This window comes from Gopherus evgoodei, chromosome 8 (genome assembly GCF_007399415.2).
Source record: "Gopherus evgoodei ecotype Sinaloan lineage chromosome 8, rGopEvg1_v1.p, whole genome shotgun sequence".
NCBI lineage: Eukaryota > Metazoa > Chordata > Testudines > Testudinidae > Gopherus > Gopherus evgoodei.
In genome coordinates this window covers 100,104,114-100,126,185 of record NC_044329.1, presented here as the reverse complement: position 1 = coordinate 100,126,185, position 22,072 = coordinate 100,104,114, and the positions used below count along the sequence as shown (strand labels likewise).

Below are 22,072 nucleotides of genomic sequence, written 5' to 3'. Positions count from 1 at the left end.
AAAACACAACAGAAACCCACACAAACTTCTACCTTGAGGTATTCATCCATCTGATCTATAAGGCTAGTAAAGAATTCATAAGCATCTTGTTGCTCTCGAACATAAAGTTCCTTATTCCACATCTTGAAGATCTATAAAGACCAAAAAGATAATCAGTTTTATAGCCACCACTGTAAAAAGTGAATTTTACATGTTTATGGCTTCTACTTACCTTAAAAAGGATATTTATTAGTTTAAGACCAGACAGATGTTTAATTACTAGTAAGAATCATAAATATTGACATGTTTCACCATGTCTGAATCCAAGTTCCACATATTAACTAATTAGGAAAATTATATAGGCTGAACAAAATGGAAATGATACCTTCCAAAAGTTCTCAGGTACATAATACTGCAATTTGCTTTCCATCAAATGGCCAAAGAGAGATTGAATTTGATAGAATACACTGTCATCTGGATTGTCCATATCATCGTCGATTGAAAGCAATGCCTTGGGGGGGGAAAATAACCATTTGCAAAAATATCAGATAAGAATTTAAATTAATAATTCTGTTACTACTGCGTGTTTAAAACAAGGCACAAGTGTTCCTAGAAGACAAAACTGAGTTTGTGAATAAAAACTTACATTTTAGATAAAACTTGCAGTGCTAAACAATAGATTCATTAAAAAATTCTTTTAAAAACTGATTTTGATATTATAACCTATCATTTCTCTTAAGAATTTCCATGTCCTGAGCCATTCAGCATATTTCAATACTCCCGATAGGAATCTATTTTGGAACTTGAATGAATTTACAGTAGAACTAATTAAATATTTGTAAAATAATTTGACTAATTTTGTAGTGTTTGACAAATATTTGACTAAAAACCCTTTTCTTTACTCAGCTCTGATTTATAGTAAAGAATGGGCTGGCAGAAAGCATGTGTCAGAAATTAAAAATTAAATTTACCTCAGGGAGACCTGGCTGCATATATAGCTGCTGGAAGACTGCATTCATGTAACAAGTGGCACCACCATTCTTCAGCCCCACAAATCCTGAAGTGGATCGACTATCCACAGGTGGAAGATACTTATGGGAAAATTGACATTTCTCTGTATCAGTTGATTATAGAAAGTATGAACTCCAACAGCTTGTAAATCAAATTATTATAATATAGGCAGTTATAAAAAGGTACGCTGGCTGTCAAACAACATTTTCATACATTTCACTGAGATCTGGGGAAAATTTGTGAGAGCTATGCACACAAATTGTTGTACGTGGCTGTACAGCAAATATTGAATAGAAGATACCTAAGAACGGTCTACAAAGTTGTGTACCTTTTAAATCAAACCAGTCAATGATTTTTTGGCAATAATTTTATTTATCAAGATGACAACTGCCTAATAGACTCAAAAGTGTGCTTGCTCTTGGAAAGATCAATAGGTATGCATTCATTCAGATCTGATTACCATCACTTTAAAATGCAGGCCCTGGAACATTAGTGGTTGAAACAAGTAAGTGGCTGTAAACAGTATTTCAAATCACACGGAATAATTTAAATTGCATCAAGGCATTTTACGTACATCAAACTCCTTCGTAAGTGCAGGGTCAGGCTGATGGTGCATAGAAAGCAGCTCTTTTGCAATAAGCTGAAGATTGGAAAGTGAGCTACCAGCCAACATCACTAGCACTTCATAAGCTGCTAATCGGCTACCCACTGTACTGCACCTAAAAAGAAAACCGTAAGCGGGATCTATTTAGTAGGTAGTCATACTCCATAATTTTAAATACTGGCAAATCTTGTTAGTCAGACTGTGTAATCCACGTATAATTACCAAAGAAAAACAAAATAAAAAAAGATGTTTAGAGACTCCTCAATAGTCTGATTCACAACATCCTGTGAGAATTGTATTCCCTGGACCGGTACCAGTGAATGTTACTCATTTTGTGGGAAGGGATACATTTGTGCTGAAGGTCAAAAAGAGACACCGCGAGACACCAACTGTGCACGTGCATCCCATTCGGGCACTGCTACCAAAGATCTCTGACCAATGGCGCCAGGACACACCGACACCTGAAGTGGAGCACCCAGCGGGGTACCACTCGAAGAAGAAGTTAACTTTCCATGCATGTGTTATTTAGCCATCTTCCCATGGTGATGAATATTCTTCAGGCTAGAGGATTCCCCACCACCTCTAGGCCAAGATACCATGCCCACTGGGTACAGCTCTCTGCTGCATGTGATGTTCTTAATAGGTTTGACAGGCAAATCCTTTGGGATTTAGAGATTAGCGGGAGTTTAAAGGCACACAGGAATTGGCAAGTTTTGGTACAGCCCTTTAGCAAATGCACAAGTAGCTCGTTATTAAAGTCCCCAAAGATAGAGCTGGAAAGTTGACCCATTGCACTAATCCCCACAGCTTACAGTTCCAGCCTGCAATCTAGCTAGGCAAGAATTTGTACAGCATGAATAAAAATGCAAATTATTTTCTTTACTTTGGGTGAAAGTCCTGCTGACTGATGGCAGCACTGCCAGCTGGAGAATTGCTATTCAGGATAATCCTAGATGCTCGGAAGAGGAAATCATCTAATAACTGTTTAATCAAAGATGAACCTGTAAGAAAGCAAATCCACATTTAATATTAAATATCTGCCGTATTGCTACAAAAAGACAGTCAAATCTTGTGCATATGAAGAAAGCCACCTGTTTAAAATGTCACCATGCTAGCCTTTCAGCAGCAGCAGCAGGAACTATCCTATTTTCTTCATTACTGATTTTTCAAATCAGACACTAGTAACTATCACAGGAAAATATGCTCAGAATTTCTAGATGCTGCAGCAGTGGTGAAGCAGCAACAAAACTATATGCAGCCACAATATTATTATTCTCCTGTAAGTTTCCTCCACACAGACCATGGCAGAGAAAAATGTCTTTAAATAATTCACTACAAATCCCAAACCAAACCCAAACAACCTGCAAATAAAGAACATGGTTACTAACTCAGGTAAGTTTTTCCATGTAACCCCTCACTACTTCTCCCGGTACCAAATGATTTCATAAAGCTATGTCTACACTTACGGTGGTGTGTAAAATACAAACACTGTATGCCCAGCTAGCATGGGTAAAAACAGCAGTGTAGAAGGGAAAACATGACTTTGGTGAGTAGAAAACCCTAAAAGTTTGAACCCCAAGGGTATACATACACATGCGCTCTACACGCCCAAGCAGTGACTAAAACATCCACACTGATATTTTTTTGCAGCATAGCGTCCTGCTGCCAGATCCTTTCCCACCGTAGTGAAAAGCTCCAGCAGTGGAGAAAGGCTCTGACAGTTCCCCGCTGCTAGAGCCTTTCACTGAGGCATGTAGCTACATACTGTAGGGACAAGTGTGGGTGTAGGTTGCCTTTCACTGCTGTGGGTAGCTATATGTGTAGGGCCTGTACTCTACAAGCCATCGTAAGCATAGATTTGCCAAAGACACCATCTACTTCTTTATTAAACAAAGCCAGACATCTTCAAGTGATAAAGAGATCAAACTCCAATTGCTTTATGTACTTGGGTACACAAAAGGATACTTACCGAGCATTTCCTTTTCAGCCCCACACAGTGAAAGAAGAGTCTTAATGAGCCTCAAGTGTCCTGCTAATAAAATGTTGTCTGCTTCACTGGTCTCACACTCAGCTGTGCGGTTGGGTTCAAAGTTATCCAGCCAAGTGATCTCATCTTCTAACATGAGAGCTGGACTGACCTTCAACTGTTCCATTTCAGAAGCTATGGAATAAACAGAGAAAACTGACGTTACAGACATGAATTTAAACGCCGATAGACAATCTGATTCCAAGAATTTCACAGCTTTGACCATTAACAATGGATATGGCACATTACATTTCATGTCAAGAGCAGGCATTTAGTTATGCAGCTAATTAAAAAGCTCATGAAACCGCAGCTCACCATCAACTTATTGATGTTCATTGTAAATTGGTTAAAAGAAATTTAGCGCATGAAAGAGAGGGGAAATGTACATATCTGTACAATTACAGCTAATACATAACCACATGTAAAAAAGGTGAAATAAGAAGTCTAAGTCTTTAAGGTGAGCATTTTTAAATGTGCATGCCTAAAGTTAAGCATGTAAATTCATAGTTATGACCTTCAGTGCCTTCATTTTAGGTGCCTAGGTGCTCAGTACCTCTGAAAACCAGGCCACACAGGGAGGCAGCCAAGTCAAAAGCCAAGTGTCACTACATGACAAGATGGGGGAGGGATGTAAGGGGCAACAGGCAAGAAGTAATTCTGTAGAAAGGGAGAGAATCTTAAATTGAAAAACATTAAAATCTGCAAACAAAAACAGACTATTAAGCAAGGGTACAGGCAAGATGAGTTGAGAGGGATGAACCATTTTTTTAAAAAGCACAAATATAAAAGCTTGTGTTGACCCCATTCCCTGACTTCTCAACGTCTTGTCTACTTAGACTGTAAGTTCTCATGGGCACGGACTTGTCTTACATGTCTAAGCACCTAGAACACTTCTGGTTGCTATATAAATGTCATATCAGAGTTCTCATTCCAACCTGGAACACATACTTACAAGTGAGATCGTCCAGTAACTGGCATCTCAGGTCAAAATACTCTGTACACTGGGATAAGAGCCTAAAACAAAGACGAGTAATTACAAATGGGAAGAGGGTTTTTTAATAAGTCTAAACCTTAGAGCAGGGGTAGGCAACCTGTGGCACGCATGCCGAAGGCAGCACATGATCTGACTTTCAGTGGCACTCACACTGCCCAGGTCCTGCCCACCGGTCTAGGGGGGCTCTGCATTTTAATTTAATTTTAAGTGAAGCATCTTAAACATTTTAAAAACCTTATTTACTTTACATACAACAATAGTTTAGTTATATATTATAGACTTATAGAAAGAAACCTCCTAAAAACGTTAAAATGTATTACTGGCACATGAAACCTTAAATGAGAGTGAATAAATGAAGACTCGGCACACCACTTCTGAAAGGCTGACGACCCCTGCCTTAGAGCATTTGCTTAAATATGTACCATTCATCCACACAATCATACCACTGTTATAGATCTATATATTTATACCTTCACATGCACGCCACTGTAGCTTCTAAGCAAATTTCTTCATAGCAGCCATTTTTTGAATTTTGGACTGACAATTCAATTCCCCGCCCCCCCCCCCCACCTCACAAAACTACATATTAGATGATCACTTACAGTTGATAGAAAGAGGATAAGATGCTTCAGGTTCTTAAGTTATTCTTTTTCTACCATGGTGGACATAGAATTTGTATTTCAAAATTACTGTTGAATTCAATTTCCCAACTAAAAAGCATTCTTCAGAAAAGTCAGTGGAATTGATATCTACAGTATTATTAAAATGCAATAGGCAGGGATGGAATGTGTAAGGTCAGTGTCACAACTGATGGGTCCAGACTTAACGTTCAAAGAACCAAACATCTTTGTTTAGCATTCAGTCTGGACTCTCTTGAATCAAATTTTTTGCCATTAAATCTTGGATGGCTGGAAACACATAGTGGCACCTCCATGCACCTGGGGCAGCATCCAAGATCTGAAGGTTACACCCAAAGATACAAATGAATTGGACTCTAATGTTCAGAGTCTACCGTAGATAGGAAACTTTAAAAAGTCTGACTGGTGCAGTATTAGTTGACTGCTAAGGTTACATCATCTTCAAACTTCAAAGATTTTGAAAATCCTTAATGCAAAAGCCTTTTTCTAAAACTTGTGAATTTTCTTTTCTGTAACTTGCCTCTGGTTGATTCCTCTCATGATGCTGGTTGGTGACCAAAGAGGCAGCTGGGCAGTGAGAATGACACTTAAGAGAAACTGGTTTGGTTTTTGTACATCTGGGTGAGTTGATGTGTCTATCTGACTAAGGGTATATAATTGGTCACAGGCAACGCGACGAATCTGAAACAAAAGCACTGTAAGTACTCTATATTTCATGTTCCCCAAGATACACTTACTTTGATTAGAAATCTATATCAGAAATATAAGTTAGAATCGGCAAGCCATACTAGACTGTGGGACCCACTGAATGTGGCTGTGTCCCCCCCTGTGGTGGCAACACCATGTCAAGTTGTTTATAAATTTGCTACTGCCTCTGTGTTAATGGCCCTGGGTTCTTCAGCTTAAGCAGCAGAGACTTGTGCTTTTAGATCCATAGGTCTCTGTCTCAACCCTTGCAGATGACCGTTTCAGGGGAGTCATTACAAAGCATCCCATCCCATATGTAATCCTTTCACATCTCAAGTTAAGTAGCACTGGATATGAATCAATAATAGAATGAGAGACTCTAAAGAGCCAGCAAGTGCTGTAAAAGCAATGTTGACAATTTGATAGATGGCATTCTTCCTTCCCAGTCAGAACTGAGCCTATGACCTAACACAGCACGTGAGGACTAATGAGATGCCTTCTTTTGGCTGAGATATTAAAACAAGATCCTAACCACTTGTAGTCTTTTAAGTATTGTGGCACTATTCATAGATAGGGATGCTGGCCAAATTCCAACTGGAGTAACTTGACCTACTGAACTCGCTCTGTTAAAGAATAATAGAACATCATTTATTTAAATATTTGTGGATGTTCTCTACATTTTCAAATATATGGATTTTAATTTACTACACAGAATACAAAGTGTACAGTGCTCACTTTACTACTTAAGGAGAAGTCTGCCTTGGAACTGCATCTTGTATAGTCCCAAAATAAGGTCACCTGAAAATGAGAACAAGCATTTGCATGGCACTTTTGTAGCCGGCATTGCTAGATATTTAAGTGCCAGGTATGCTAAACATTCATATGTCCCATCATGCTTTGGCCACCATTCCAGAGGACATACTTCCATGCCAATGATGTGTTATGGCAGTCTTGGATGATGACCCAGCACATTGTTAGTTTTAAGAACAATTTCACTGCAGATTTGACAAAACGCAAAGAAGTTATCAATGTGGGATTTCTAAAAGTAGCTACAGCATTCAACCCAAGGTTTAAGAATCTGAAGTGCCTTCCAAAATCTGAGATGAAGTGTGGAGCATGTTTTCAGAAGTCTTAAAAGAGCAACAGTCTGATGTGGAAACTCCAGAATCCGAACCACCAAAAAAGAAAATCAACCTTCTGCTAGTGGCATCTGACTCAGACGATGAAAATGAATGTGTGCCAGTCTGCACTGCTTTGGATTGTTGTTGAGCAGAACCTGTTAGTCATCAGCATGGAAGCATGTCCTCGGGAATGGTGGGCGAAGCATGAGGAGACATATGAATCTTAACCATGTCTGGCATGTAAATATCTTCCGATGCTGGCTACAACAGTGCTATGCAAACGCCTGTTCTCACTTTCAGGTGACATTGTAAAAAAGAAGCAGGCAGCATTATCTCCTATAAACAAACAAACTTGTTTGAGCGATTGGCTGAACAAGAAGTAGGACTGAGTAGACTTGTAGGCTCTAAAGTTTTACATTGTTTTATTTATGAATGCAGTTATTTTTGTACATAATTCTACATTTGTAAGTTCAACTTTCATGATAAAGAGATTGCACTACAGTACTTGTATGAGGTGAACTGAAAAATACTATTTCTTTTGTTTATCATTTTTACAGTGCATATATTTCTAATAAAAATATAAAGTGAGCACTTTGTATTCTGTGTTGTAAATTGAAATCAAATATTTGAAAATGTAGAAAAACATCCAAAACAGTTAATAAATTTCAATTAGTATTTTATTGTTTAACAGTCTGATTAAAACTGCAATTAATTTTTTAAATCTCAGTTTAAGTTAATCACGTGAGTTAACAGTGATTAATTGACAGCCCTAGTATCACTACAACATTAAGATTGGAAAGTCAAGCATCCAAATGTCAAGAAACCCCAAATGTTTATGGTTGCTCCTGCAATGTTCACTTGCCCATGGTGGACATGCTATATATTTTGCAATATATTAATAAAAAGTAACAAGAAGTGTAAACAGACAAAGGAAAATGCAAAAAACTACCTATCATAAAATATCCAGCACGTGCTACGAGACCAAATTAGTGTGGTTGGCGCAACCTTGACTTTCAGAATATCCCAACTTTTGAGGGCTTGCTCTCAATCACACAGAAAAACTAATGCTAGGAGGCTTTTGCACTTAGCTGTATGTTTCAGAGGTTTCGGTGAGCACCTGAGGCCTGGGCTAACTAGTAGGGGGGGTTGAACTAAGATACGCAACATCAGCTATGTGAGTTGAAGCATCTTAGTTTGATTTACCTGGTCGTCCTCATGGCGGCAAGTCGACTGCTGCAGTGCCTATCGACTGCACTTACTCCTCCTGCAGAGGTGGAGTATGAGCGTCGATTAGCGGATTGATTTATGGCGTCCAGACAAGACGCGATAAATTGATCCCCGATACATCGAACATTACTCGCTGATCCGGCGAGTAGTATAGACATACCCTAAGAATTCATATGCTTCTCCAAACCTCTTTGGCTGGAAAGCTAAAAGGAACAGCCCCTTGTGAGATTCTCAGTCCTGACTGGGAGAGCGATAGTGTTAGCCTTCAGACCTCCCCAAAACTGGGTTAGTCAAACTAGTCAGCATAGTCTTACTTTCAACTAACATTGGTGTGACACAGCGTGAGTAGACTTAGCCTGAGCACTTGGCAAACATCCCCACATGGGGAAAGTTAGGGAGATAACTGGTTAATTACTGAACAATTAGCCAATTAACAAGGTGGCTCAGCTCATCAACTGAGGACATCTAGAAGAGCTAGAGAAGTCCAAGTTCTCAGGGAGGTGAGATCTCTCCCCACCTCACCCTGTACTTAGGAAAAATGTAAAAACTTTGAGCTGTGCTTATAACTGTGTTCAGTTATATTCACATTGTAAATAAAGCATTGGTGTTGAACTTGCCACAAATCCCCTGTGAAGACTGTTTGCAGAGAGGAATCCAGGGTAAGGGAACACTGCCCTGTGATAACTAGTCATAGATGAAGCAAACAAATCAAGATTATATTCCCACAGTATGACATAATACTATAAAAAGGTATAATTTTTAACTGAGACAGGGATTAATACTGCAATCAGTGATGTCTGATTGAATAATATACAAAACATATTAATCAGATACCGAAAGTGCTGAAATGAATATTTGGTCTGAGACCAGTAATGTAAACAAGATGTTATACTTCAGTGGGACCCTCAATGAATGACTTAGAAATCTTAATTACAGCCACTCACGTCTGCACTTGGTGATCCAAGTAGAATGTCAATGATGAAGTCAGCAACACAAGGCAAGCTGTAGAAAGATCCTAAAAATTAAACAATCCCAGTCAGTGTTTTTTGCCAATGGAACTTGTTAAAAATATAAACAACTGATTATTGTTTTATATTTATTATTAAGTACCACTAGAACAAAAATGCATCTTGCCAAAACCAAGGATGAGATATGGACTCATAGACTTTAAGGTCAGAAGGGATCATTATGATCATCTAGTCTGACCTCCTGCACAAAGCAGGCCACAGAATCCTACCCATCCACTTCTATAACTAACCCCTAACCTATGTCTGAGTTACTGAAGTCTTCAAATTGTGGTTTGAAGATCTCAAGCTGCAGAGAATCCTCCAGCAAGTGACCCATGCTCCATGCTGCAGAGGAAGGCAAAAAAACCCCAGGGCCTCTGCCAACCTGTCCCGGAGGAAAATTCCTTCCCGACCCCAAATATGGCGATCAGCTAAACCCTGAGCATGTGGGCAAGACTCACCAGCCAGCACCCAGGAAAGAATTCTCTGCAGTATCTCAGATCCCATCCCATATAACATCCCATCACAGACCACTGGGCATACTTACCTGCTGATAATCAAAGATCAATTGCCAAAAATTAATTGCCAAAATTAGGCTATCCCATCATACCATCCCTTCCATAAATTTATCAAGCTTAGTCTTAAAGCCAGATATGTTTTTTGCCCCCACTACTCCCGTTGGAAGGCTGTTCCAGAACTTCACTCCTCTAATGGTTAGAAACCTTCATCTAATTTCCAGTCTAAACTTCCTAGTGTCCAGTTTATACCCATTTGTTCTCGTGTCCACATTGGTACTAAGCTTAAATAATTCCTCTCCCTCCCTAATATTAATCCCTCTGATATATGTGGTATGGAAAAATCTTCTTACACCTAAATCTCTCCCCTTCCATAGATTGTGGATTATTAATATAAATATGACCGTTCCTCTTTTCTTCCCAGTAAAGGTTTCAGCCTCTCTGTATGTGAAGGTACAAGTGCTAGTGAAGTGATTTACTAGCCCTATGGTTGAATTTACAGCTAGATAAACGTAACATCAGCAGAAGTGATTACTTCAAAGCAAAGCTGTAATCATTTTGATGCTAACATTAAGTAAACTTGCCCAAAACACACAGTTCATTAAAGCCATGATTCAGCAAGGTACTTGAGCGCACAAGCAGTTCCACTGATATAAGTATCTTGCTGAATCAAAGCCTAGGAAACATAACCCCTGCACTCTGGTAAACTATGTTTATTACACTGCTGCAGTTTATTTCAGAAATGAATACTGCAGGAGATTTCAGTGTAAAAAACATTAACCTGCAATAAAAAATTAAAAAAGAAAATAATAGCCAATAAGTAATGCAGCCCGTGTACACCAGCAAAACACTTGCGGTAATTGATCAATAAAGTATACAATCCTGAACATTTCAGTTTCATTTGCTCTCATCGTAGATGCCCCTCAAAGAAATACTGAAAGAATATTGTTTATCATCCCCAAAGCACTAGTTCTATAGTAGTTACATAATGAAAGGCTTTTGATACAGAAGCCACCTCACTAATTCTGTTTAAAAAGTGATTGAAATATTTTATCCCAATTACCTTGATACATTTATAAAAATATCAGCAGGCCATCTAACACTAAATCTTGCAGAGAAAACCAGCAGACTGAAAGCTTCCTTTCCATTTTTTAAAAATTAAGTTGTATCTGGAAATTAAGATGCTTCAATAAGAGCAAAATTCAGTAAGGAGGAAAGCACAAAATGTATAAATTCATCTTCAAAACCTGACTCCCCACTAATTACATTATACTGAAAGTCTGAATTAGTAAGAGTCTACTTCATACCCAACTGCTGACTGCGTAACTGTAGGCACGTAACAAGTAGAGACAAGGCCTCTCCAGCAATCAGAGCATCTTTGGTGGATACAGACTGCTGTCTCACACAGATTCCGGCATGGAGTGCTGTTGGCTCTCCTTCACTTCCTGAGCTACAATTGCTTCCTGCATTAGATTAGAAACAACAAATGTAATAATCAGTTGTGGTTTTTAAAGCTTTACTGATCAACATTTCTCTTTTAAAAAGTACTTTAAAAAGTACTTGTAAGAACACAGCAAATACAGAAGATTTAAGTAGCAATTTAGAAGGAGTTCATCTTCTAAGAACTCTAGAAGTCTTAGACAATTGGAGTAAGTTGAGAGTATTTTGTTTAGACTAAAATGATGCAGTCTCATCTATGAGTGACATACCTGAGCTGCTAAGTCTGTTTCGAATCCCAGCAGGAAATAAAGTGTTACTTTCTTTTATCGGTTGACTGCTCCCCACTAGGTCAAGTCGTCCTGCAGCAGCAGCCCAAGAAAGTCGCATGAAGCAAGCCACTGTAGATGTGAAATCATTTATCTCCATTGTCTGAAGGAACAGGAAAAAGTGGTTACTTATGCCACACCCAATAGTCTCCTTTACCACGAGGAAAGGAGAAACCACAAGGTCTTTTCATTCAGTTTTGTTCCTTGCTCGTTATTGGTGCCATGACACAAGGACTTTTTGCTCATATGAAACAATGGTTAATATGGCTTATTGAAAGCCAGCCGGTACTGTCTTTGAAACAGAAAGAAGAGTCGCTACAGAGAGACTCCCCACCTTCCATTTGGAGCTAAGAATGCTAATTTCACCCTGGTAAGAAAGCACCAACTGAATCTTAAATTGAGATCCTATACACGATAACACATTGTGCTAGCAAATAGATCATGGCACATGCAATTTCTTTCAATCTGACAATAGGAAAATGGGTCAAGTTATTCCTTTTATAGCAGTGTGTTTTAGTACGTGGCCTCTCCCAACATATTAATCACTAGGAAATTCTGATTCTGGATGCTTAGGATCATCTTGCTCATGCTACAAAAAGTTAGATGCATTTTTCCCAAGCTATTGTGCACGTTTCGTTTTTATAAAATTACAGTTAAAAGCAATTGTGGTATATTAGAAACTTCAGGACTTTAACCAGGTACGCCTGGGGGTTTAGTCACATTGGCAAAAGGTAACTGGTCAACCCTCAATTCTGCTTTCTGAGATGGTACAATGAAATCAAATACTTCACCTCTTCCTTTTGCAGATGGGACAGTGTGACAACAAATATAACGTAAAATAAAATGAACAGAAAAGTACATTACATCTAAATATCTTCAAACATCCCCGGCAAACCAACGTGAATAGCCAACCTATTGGTTTACTACTTCAGTAGGTTACAGATCTTTCAGAGACACGTTGTAGTTAAAAATAAAAGTCAGGGTGAGATTTGGGGGAGGAGGGATAGGACCTGGATTGTCTCCTAAGCTTTGAGATGAGACCTGTGCATGGAGAACCAGTTTCACAGCTACTTATGTTAAACTCCAGAAACTAAGAGCAAGTTTCACCTTTCACTCTACAACACACTGCTATATCTTCAAGACTATCAAACTTTCCCTTACTTGTGTGAAGGAAAATAGGTGGGGGGGGGGGGAGGGGGGTATTAGGATTCTGGTCAAGCTTACAGGCCTAAAGAGTTGACTGAGCCTGTTTTAGTATGAAAGTCCCCAAAGCAGAACAATGGCTTTGTGTGTACAAAGGGCATGAGGGGGCAGAGTGAAAAAGTCCCCAAGTAGCATAATTTGCAATAGCCAGGCTTATGAAATATATAACTGCAACAGCTGTGTTAAAAAGGTCACTGACCGCAAAAGAACAGGCAGTGAGTAACAGGAGGGGCCTAGAGGGGGACATGCTTGTTTTTGCTTTTGGCCTGTATTGATTTTGCAATGTATTCCAAATAAGGAAATTAATATGGAAGTATATGTAATTTGTCTGTGGTTTGAACCTTTATAAGCTGGTTAAAGTTTAGGGAGGGCAGAGCAGCTTGCCACCTTGCATGGGGCTACGCTGACTCTCCTTGCATATATGCTTGCATAAATTAAAGGAGCCTCAGGCGTTTTCTGATTCAAACACGAGTGGTTAATTTTCCACAACCATTTGGGGGCTTGTCCGGGATCCACAGCAGACCCCCTCAGACTGGAGGACTGTGGACCATTCCCCACTGTACCCGGGCCCATCTGAAAGGTCCTTTTAAAATCTCTATATTGGGTTATGGTGGAGGACTGCAAGTTTCAACTTTCACTCTACAGCACACTGCTACATCTTCAAGACTGTCAAACCTTCCCTTACTTGTATCGCAACCCGTGCTGCAGGTATGATCTCTTCCACCCTAATGGAGGACCTGTCAGAAACTGACAACTGTCGGTAGGATGACTTCTCAGGTGTTCCACAAATAGACATCTGCCTGCTAGCCTGCCGGCTCACATTACGGAATGGGCGTGAGGACAGTGTTTCTACCCCATCTTTGAGGATATCCTCATCTAGTAAGGTAGGAAGTGTTTGGCCAACAAGTAAGAACCTAAACACACAAAGAAAAGAGTCAGGCTTATTTTTCAATATTGAGTGATCAGAGTTTTAGTATAGAACTCGAATCACTGTTACATTTCAAGATAACAGGCCAACTGCTAAAAAACAAAACAAAACATGCAAGTAGCATTACTAGTGGCCTTATATACAAGGAAAGGCAATCTCATACCTTGCAAGTTGCAGGCAGATGGAATAGACTCCCTGTCTTGTTTCATAGTCCACTTCTGATGGGATGGAGTCTCTCTGCATCACATTCACCACCAAACTTAAAAATGAGAGAGACTATTTTATGAGATGGTGTAAAAAACAGACTGTTGGTAATGAGTTTTGGGTATCTCCCCCCACCTCCCCCTCAGCCATTCTCAGTGACTTAGTGCTGACAGAAGTACCAGACTGATACCTCTTGAGAACGAGATCCCTATTTTCCCCCCATTACAAAGGGCTTTGAGAGCTATAGGTGAAAACTGCTGTAAGAGCAAAGTAGAATCACTTGATAAGTACTGCACAGGCAGCAGCTCTGCAAGTTTTTCCAAAATGCCCACTGTCCCTCCACTCTCACCAGGAGGGACCAATTTTATGGATAAGAATGGAAAGATCAACTGCACTGACCAATTCCTGGTCCATTTTAACACTGCTAAAAATGCCAACTAGTGTCAGCTGGGGAGGTTGTGTAATATGCACATCTGTAATCTTGAATTGAAGTGAGACCACTTATTTAGCACCCAAATACTGACTACAGCAACAGAAAAAAGAATGCAAATGAATCAGCTTTGATTCAAACTTTAACACTATATACATTATACTCTACATACTGTAGATACAGAGTGGCTGACATTACTAGTGAAAGTAAGTAAATCCACAGGTAGTTCCTTATTCACAGGACCCAATCCATTTTAGTTTTATATTGCTAAATGAAAACAACTGAATACCTATGCAAGTGTGCTATACTATAAGCAGCGTGTTAGAGCCTATTACAGAAACTATACAGTTATCACTGATAAGAAAGAGTTAGCGTTATGGAAAAAAAGAAAATGTCTAAGACCTAACCTCAAGCCTCCTGCTCTCAGAAAGTTTTCACAGAAAGATTTGGCACAATTTCTTGCCATTTCATCATCTGCTGTTGGCATCAGCTTGGAGCTCAGTACCTGAAATGCATGCACGTAAAAATGTTTCATAACTAGTATACACAAAAACTATAGCATCTCTGATGTGGCATACAATATCCTAGGCAGTCTCACCCTAAATCTGAGCATTTCCCACTCTCAGTAATTCAAAGATACAGCCTTGCAACAATCTGACCCATAAAGAGCCAAACAATATTTTAAACCATTGCCTTCTGGTTTTATTCTCTGACAAGTGACTGATATAATCATAAATAGCTCACACAGTAAGAAGGGAAGAGTCTGGACCTGCATGTGAATTACTTCTTCAGGCTTAAGAGGAGCTCTGGAGGGTTACAATCTGAACACCTTTCTAGTTAAGATGTTGTTATTTCATGGAAATAACTATTAAATAAGAGCTCCCAAGGATGAGGTTTTGATTTTACATTTCTACTTTTATTTTTGAGGTGTGAAAAAAATTAAGAGGATCCAAGAAATTTTATGACTTTTAGGAACATCATCTTTATTATACCGCTCCTTTCATTTGCAAGAAGGTACCCTTCTCAGCAGAGTGTGTCAAAGTGCAGTGATGGTCAGAAAAGTGACCACATGGGGACCTGCTCATCTGACGGATGAGATCCTCATGTGTATTCCGAGTTGAATCTTCTTCCTTTAACATTTAACACAAGTTTATTTTTACTAGCTACTTACTCCAGTTGCAGCATCTTTACTATTACAAGAGGTATAATCCACGAGCCAGACAGAAAGTCAAGATGTGTTCTATTCTCTGCAATATTCTGTAAGATTTCATGTTTGTGTCTGTGACTCAGTGGTAAATTTTTAGAGCCATTTTTCAGTAAATAGCCATACTAATGTTCTTGGCTGGACCCATGTTTAATAGCTTTAGTAGACTAAAATATGAGGGATTAAAAATAATTCTGGCTTATTAGGAGAGAAAAATATTTTCCATTATGCTTGACTGAACTTCAGGAACAAATCTGCTAATATAATCCATTTAATTATTGGACTTAAGGAATATTTAGTTAGGTTTGCTTCCTCATTAGTCTTACTGCTGGGAAATAAACATTTTTTACTTATTTGGTCTGAAGTGAAAAAATCATTTTGGGATACTAGTCCCACTGCAAAACAGAATCCTCTCATCCAGGAGGGCATCTGTTCTGTGACACAGCAGACTGCTCTCTCAGTCTGGGAGCTTCAAACACATTCGGGGGGGCGGGGGGGGGGGGGGGAGGAGGTTACAATCACTCTACCTTTCTTCATGGCTCCTTGGAAGAGGAGCAGCCTGAAACTTGTTAGAACATGGGATGTGGTATGCAAAAAGTGGAGAACTGCAGTACTGGTAACAGACATATGAAGGTAAATGGCTATTACAAAAATTCCTGCAGAAGGCTTTGCAGACACCAGGGTTGAGAGATGAGCGTATGCCTCTGTTTGTGGCATCCGGGAAGGATTTGAAATGGGGGGGGGGGGGGATTCTTATGCCCCAAATACACTAGGAAATTAACCTGCTGCTGACAACAGTGGCTGGCAATGGGACCCCAAACCTGTACATATTAATCTAGATAGGTCCGTAATGGAGTTGTAAAAGAGTCATCCTACAATAGTATTTGACTCATTGTTCTGAACATGTGGAAAGACAGACAAGATATACAAGGTATATGGATTAATTAGGCCGCAAGTTTAACTTAACTGCTGTGGGAATTATCCAACAACAGTTCATACCATGCAGGTCATGATTCCATCCCTAGTCATCTGAACTTGGTCGAGGGCTGCTGTCAGGACCCCACCCCTCCAGCTGGTCCCCAGCCTGTTCCTGGGAACTCACTGCCCTCAACTTGTACAAAGGTGAAGGGGCTAGAGAAAGGAGGTTGTCTTCTCATTGTATCAGACATTAGGATCTCCCATCCCATACCTCAACTTTAGGGGATGCCTTTCCCGTAGTCCACTTCCAGTTCCAGTTTATCAGGGAACTGGACTCGTGTGGAACAAGTACATGTACTGGACATTAGCCACAAAGAGCTAACAGCAATTCGCTTAGCTGCCTTCCCCTTTACTTCCAGCTGGGTTCCCAGATTGCTAACAATTTCTTATCTAAATCTGCTAAAATATATCCACTTCCTTGTTGGAGAGGCCGACCTCATTGCCCTGAATAACTCTCATACCAAATATGTTTTTTTTGGGGGTGATTAACCTCCTTCTCTGTTCCAGATGTTCACACATCTTCTGGTCTTGTCAGCCCACAAAAGGCCTGGCAGCTCCCCACCAATAACTTTCCTCACTGAAGCATTTCAGACCAGTTAACACTCATCCTCAGGAAGAGGTCCTGGGTCTGCCCTACATCTCAGTGCCCTGATTAAATTAACTCTAGAGCTGCACATTTTTCCCCTCAGCGTAACTATTTGTAAATTTGACACACATTCACCAAATAGTTTCAGTCAAAAAGCGATGACATTGGTGGTGTCTCCCTTCACACTTTAGCTCAGTTGTCAGGGCTTTCTCCTGGGACGCAGGAGACTGGGTTCACTGGAGCAGGGTCATTTTCACTCCCACTTTGTGTAAAGAGAGAGACAAGGTGTTGGAGGTTATATTTTTTACTTCTCACCCACCTTGTCTCTAATATCCTGGGACCAACACAGCTACAACAACACTGAATCCAACATTTGTATAAATAGTCATTGGAACAGAGAAACAGCTTCAACAGGAGAAAGTGAGTAATATATTCATCCCTTTTCCTGCAGTTGAACTTGTATCCATTAGAGTAATATCCCTGTCTATTTGGAGATTCAGAAATACAGTACACCACACTAATTGCATCTCCTAAAAAGGCCCCTTCGGGACCCTAATAGTGGGCCTTGGCATATTTCTTCTTAAAAAGCAGTTAATGTTTTGCTTTGTCAGCTCCCTTCACATCTTCAGTGACATCTGACAGTGGCTCATTTTACTGGAGAGCTTATTTTGTAATCCAAACAATCCAAATTAAATTTGGCTTGATTTTCAGAGATGTTGAGCACCCGTGGCTCCCATTCACTTTTAATAGAGATGCATGTGTTTAGAACCTCTGCAGATCCAGCCAAAGACTTAAACCAATAGCTAAAGCTTTCTATGATAGCAGACAGAAAAATACAGATAAATTACAAAGTTGTCTGTACTGCTTACTAGCACATTTAAAAGCCATCTTACAATTACAATGATGAGAGGGGCCTGGGTTCGTAATGAAACCTTAAGGCGAAGCTTCATATTTCATGCTCCAAGCTCTTTTGAATCTACTACATGATCATGTAATGTTCTGCTCTACATCACTTGTTTTGTGCAACAGATTAATCCTACACCTCTACCTCGATGTAATGCAACCTGATACAACACGAATTTGGGTATTATACACAGTAAAACAGTGCTCTCGGGGGGGCGTGGCCGCGCACTCCGGTGGATCAAAGCAAGTTCGATATAACGCAGATTCACCTATAACGCAGTAAGATTTTTTTGGCTCCCGAGGACAGTGTTAGATAGAGGTAGATGTAGTTTAGCTGATATTTTTAGCAGTTGACAATATTTTTAGCAGGACTTCACAAACTGTATCCATTGCTTTAAATGCAATGTTAGAAAACTGAGGCACGTGTTGACAAAACGGTTTCTTACCTCTAAATTGTAGAGCACTCTAAAGGTGGACATGCCAGGAGCAAAAGATCTAAAGAGACTTTCCAATATCGAACTAGCACTGGGCTGGTGTTGATGCTTTGAAGACAAGGATGGCGATTTCGAAGACTGAGAACTCGATTCTGACAGCAGTGTTTTCTGAGGGGAATAAGCACAGATATAAAACTGCACTTTTAGAATACCGCTTAAGGAGAAGTAGGCCTTGGAACTGCATCTTGTATAGTCCCAGTAACAACCCTTCTCTGCCCTCCCAGCCACCTAGAAACAAAGCATTAAAAACCTTGAGACAATATTATTCTGCTTTATCACTAAAAAGTTTTACATAACTTGAAAACTTCACAAATGAACACCCAACACAGTGTGACGTTGCAGTCTATATGATTTTATAAAAATCTGATGAGTGAATATAATGTAACTGGAATATACTTCATGCAAAAGGTCTCTTGTAAGGTATCATTACAAAGCTTATTATCTACTGAGTGTGATCATCCTATTTGTATAAATATACCACTCTTGTCTCTGAAACTAGAAATATGAAATATAACTGAGGGCCTATTGTAATTATGCAAAGTGTGGGCCATTAATGGTGGTTTGGAATCTTGATGACTCCCATTAACCAGGACAATTGTCTGCAGATGGGGGTGTTTTACCTGTAAGTCTTCCTGTATACCTGTGTGCTGGCAAGTGGGTAATGAAGTTGTGCAGTGACATGTGATCATGTCACCTGAACTGGAATCCATCTTTAACCTGGTGTCTTTCCATTGAGAAGGAGAGGGTGGAAACCCAAAAAGAGGGACAAAGGATTCCCGCCTTATGCAAAAGACATATAAAGGGGTGGAACAGAACAAAGAGGAGAGAGGAACCATCATGAAGAATCCCCTAGCTACCACCTGAGCTGGAACAAGAGCTGTATCAGGGGAAAGAATTGTGCCCAGGCCTGGAAGGTGTCCAGTCTGAGGAAAAAACTTACTGAAGCATCTCTGAGGGTGAGATTATCTGTATTCAGTTTGATAAGACAGATTTGCACATTTTATTCTATTTTGCTTGGTGACTTAATTTGTTCTGTCTGTTACTACTTGGAACCACTTAAATCCTACTTTCTGTATTTAATAAAATCACTTTTTTACTTATTAATTGACCCAGAGAATGTATTAATACCTGGGGGGAGCAAACAGCTGTGCATCTCTCTATCACTGTTATAGAGGGTGAACAATTTATGAGTTTACACTGCATAAGCTTTATACAGGGTAAAACGCATTTATTTGGTTTTAGACCCTACTGGGAGTTGGGCATCTGAGTGTTAAAGAAAGCACACTTCTGTGAGCTGCTTTCAGGTAAACCTGAAGCTTTGGGGCAGGTAATTCAGACCCTGGGTCTTTGTTGGAGCAGACAGGAGTGTCTCCCTCAGCAAGACAGGGTGCTGGGGTCCTGAGCTGGCAGGGATAGAAGTAGTCTTGGCACATCGGGTGGCAGCTCCCAAGGGGGTTTCTGTGATACAACCCATCACACACAGTATTACAAAATCCCTGTTAAATGCCTCTTTTTAGCCCTACAAAGACAGGAATTTAATATGGGCTTAATCCATACCTTTCTTCCTAGGGCATCTAGTTGATCAAGTGCTTCCTGAATAGCTGGGTCAGTAGGAATCAACAGCAGAAGCTTCCGTACACGCAAAGTTATCCTGGAAAGTTCAAAGCAATTATTTCACATAAGATAGGATTCACTCAGATTCATATTGGACAAGAGTCCACGTAAATTGGTAACAATTTTTAATGATGTCTTATCTGGACTTTCAATAACAAGTATTTCTCCACTGTTTAATAACTATTTAACTTGTTTACCTTGGCTCCTCTAGGTTAGCAAGCTGGTAAAGCATGTCAAAAACATTACACACAAGAGCCATCACTACTCCAGGGAGGGATTTCTCCTGAGGATTAAAAAGACACAATTACAAAGGGTTTTTCCCCCCAGGGATGTTTCAGCTACTGTGTAGACCAAGACATAATTTGAATTCCAATTACCCCCCCCCACGTCTCTCTCATATCTGCATGTCACTGTGCAGCATTACATCTATATCAGACAGAAGATGGTCTCTAGGCCAACTATTAATTGTGAATTGGAGAGCAATGGCAGAATGGTACAGTTAGCTTGACCCACTCCCAACTTTTTAATTTAACACACCTGAGCTTCACTGGTTCCAATCCTAAATCACCTGAGACGAGTCTTGCACTGTGTGTTGATTTTGTAATACAAACAAATGCAAACCAAACTCTCCCATTTTCAATTCTGATATTTAGCAGAATTTGAAACCAAATCAGGAAGTGAAGGACTACAGCATTATCTTACTCTGCCACTTCATCCCAATTGTGACATGCTTGTCAAAGGGTGCACTGTAAAAGCAGATTTCAGACTACTATACTGTACCTGTTCCATCACATAAGATGAACTAAAGACACCACTACTGTTGCTGGAGCTGGTTGAGGAATCGACAGAGCTCCCCGAGGGGGTTCCACTTCCTGACGTTTTTACTGTAAGTACATGTTCTTCAGAGAAACCCAGTTGGTGGAGTAGCTTCTGATCTTTATTTACCGTTAGCTGCAACAAAGTATTTAACGCTTAGTTCTGGTGAAAGGAACGATTCAAACTCACAAGATAAAAGGTAATTCACATACCAGATTTTCATTTGCAAATATTTGTATATTGTCCACAGGAGAATTCAGAAGCTTTGCTATTTTCCACCTGACACTTCCTACAGTTTCATTGCTATGAGCCTGTAAAATAAAGAGATCATTTGGTGGAAGCTGTTTAAACAGTGGGGCCTGATTTTTTAAGTGTTCTGTTAACATTAAGGGGTTTTCAGCTCCTCTATTTATATTAATAAAGGTCTTTTCAGCCAGGGAGACTAACTATACAGGGGAAGAGTGAAAGTGACTATACCAAGTGCTGCAAGAAAATATTTTCTTTCCACAAGCCTTTCTGTTATTATAACTTTAGGTGCGAACACAAAGCTTTTAGAAAAATGTGGCTTTCAAGCTAGCTGTGCCCATTACACTTCTCTGCTTGTCCTTCACGTCATCCATGCAACATGACGCGGTTAGTGAATACTATGTTTTCACAAATAAGATCAATATGGCATGACACATGTAGCTTGGGTAAACATACTTCTATAGTGAAGGTATCTTTGGTAGACTCGTATGTAACATTAAGTGTTAAAAGATGTCCATGGAAAGAAGCACCATGAGGTAGAATAGTACGAGGAACAGAGTAAAGATCCTACAGAAAGGGGAAAAAACAAAATAAAACAGTGTAAACAATTCTGGAAGAACAAAAACATTTTCACAGTATTAGTAGTAACTGATTCTACGGTACATGGGCCTGAACAGCTCACGGTATTGTTAAAAATATTGAGTTAGCATCTAAATTTTTGTCTAGTTACAAGAAAGGACATGAATGTTAAGTAACAAGAAAATATCTTACCTCTATAGTTATCACATAGCGTTCTGCCAGAAGGAGCAGTCTCTCAATTATGACAAGTTTAGTTGACCTAAAGATTGTATCCAAAAATTTTTAAAAAGTATAAGGTGAGTGGTTTCAGTT

At 39.6% G+C, this 22,072-nt stretch overlaps 1 protein-coding gene across 1 annotated transcript in view; it reads right to left on the bottom strand.

The window, feature by feature from the left end:
* USP24 (ubiquitin specific peptidase 24) overlaps nucleotides 1-22,072 on the bottom strand; it is a 118,870-nt gene that overhangs the window by 34,927 nt on the left and 61,871 nt on the right. The window contains exons 24-44 of the mRNA XM_030574173.1: nucleotides 21,953-22,019; nucleotides 21,638-21,748; nucleotides 21,148-21,246; nucleotides 20,900-21,070; nucleotides 20,317-20,402; nucleotides 20,063-20,156; nucleotides 18,458-18,613; nucleotides 14,748-14,845; nucleotides 13,870-13,965; nucleotides 13,464-13,692; nucleotides 11,519-11,678; nucleotides 11,117-11,272; nucleotides 9,232-9,302; nucleotides 5,773-5,933; nucleotides 4,573-4,634; nucleotides 3,564-3,755; nucleotides 2,478-2,595; nucleotides 1,565-1,709; nucleotides 951-1,070; nucleotides 365-490; nucleotides 33-131 (exon numbers count right to left, since the gene is read on the bottom strand). Coding sequence (XP_030430033.1) covers nucleotides 33-131; nucleotides 365-490; nucleotides 951-1,070; nucleotides 1,565-1,709; nucleotides 2,478-2,595; nucleotides 3,564-3,755; nucleotides 4,573-4,634; nucleotides 5,773-5,933; nucleotides 9,232-9,302; nucleotides 11,117-11,272; nucleotides 11,519-11,678; nucleotides 13,464-13,692; nucleotides 13,870-13,965; nucleotides 14,748-14,845; nucleotides 18,458-18,613; nucleotides 20,063-20,156; nucleotides 20,317-20,402; nucleotides 20,900-21,070; nucleotides 21,148-21,246; nucleotides 21,638-21,748; nucleotides 21,953-22,019 — 2,617 coding nt within the window. The remainder of the gene's footprint in view (nucleotides 1-32; nucleotides 132-364; nucleotides 491-950; nucleotides 1,071-1,564; nucleotides 1,710-2,477; nucleotides 2,596-3,563; nucleotides 3,756-4,572; nucleotides 4,635-5,772; nucleotides 5,934-9,231; nucleotides 9,303-11,116; nucleotides 11,273-11,518; nucleotides 11,679-13,463; nucleotides 13,693-13,869; nucleotides 13,966-14,747; nucleotides 14,846-18,457; nucleotides 18,614-20,062; nucleotides 20,157-20,316; nucleotides 20,403-20,899; nucleotides 21,071-21,147; nucleotides 21,247-21,637; nucleotides 21,749-21,952; nucleotides 22,020-22,072) is intronic.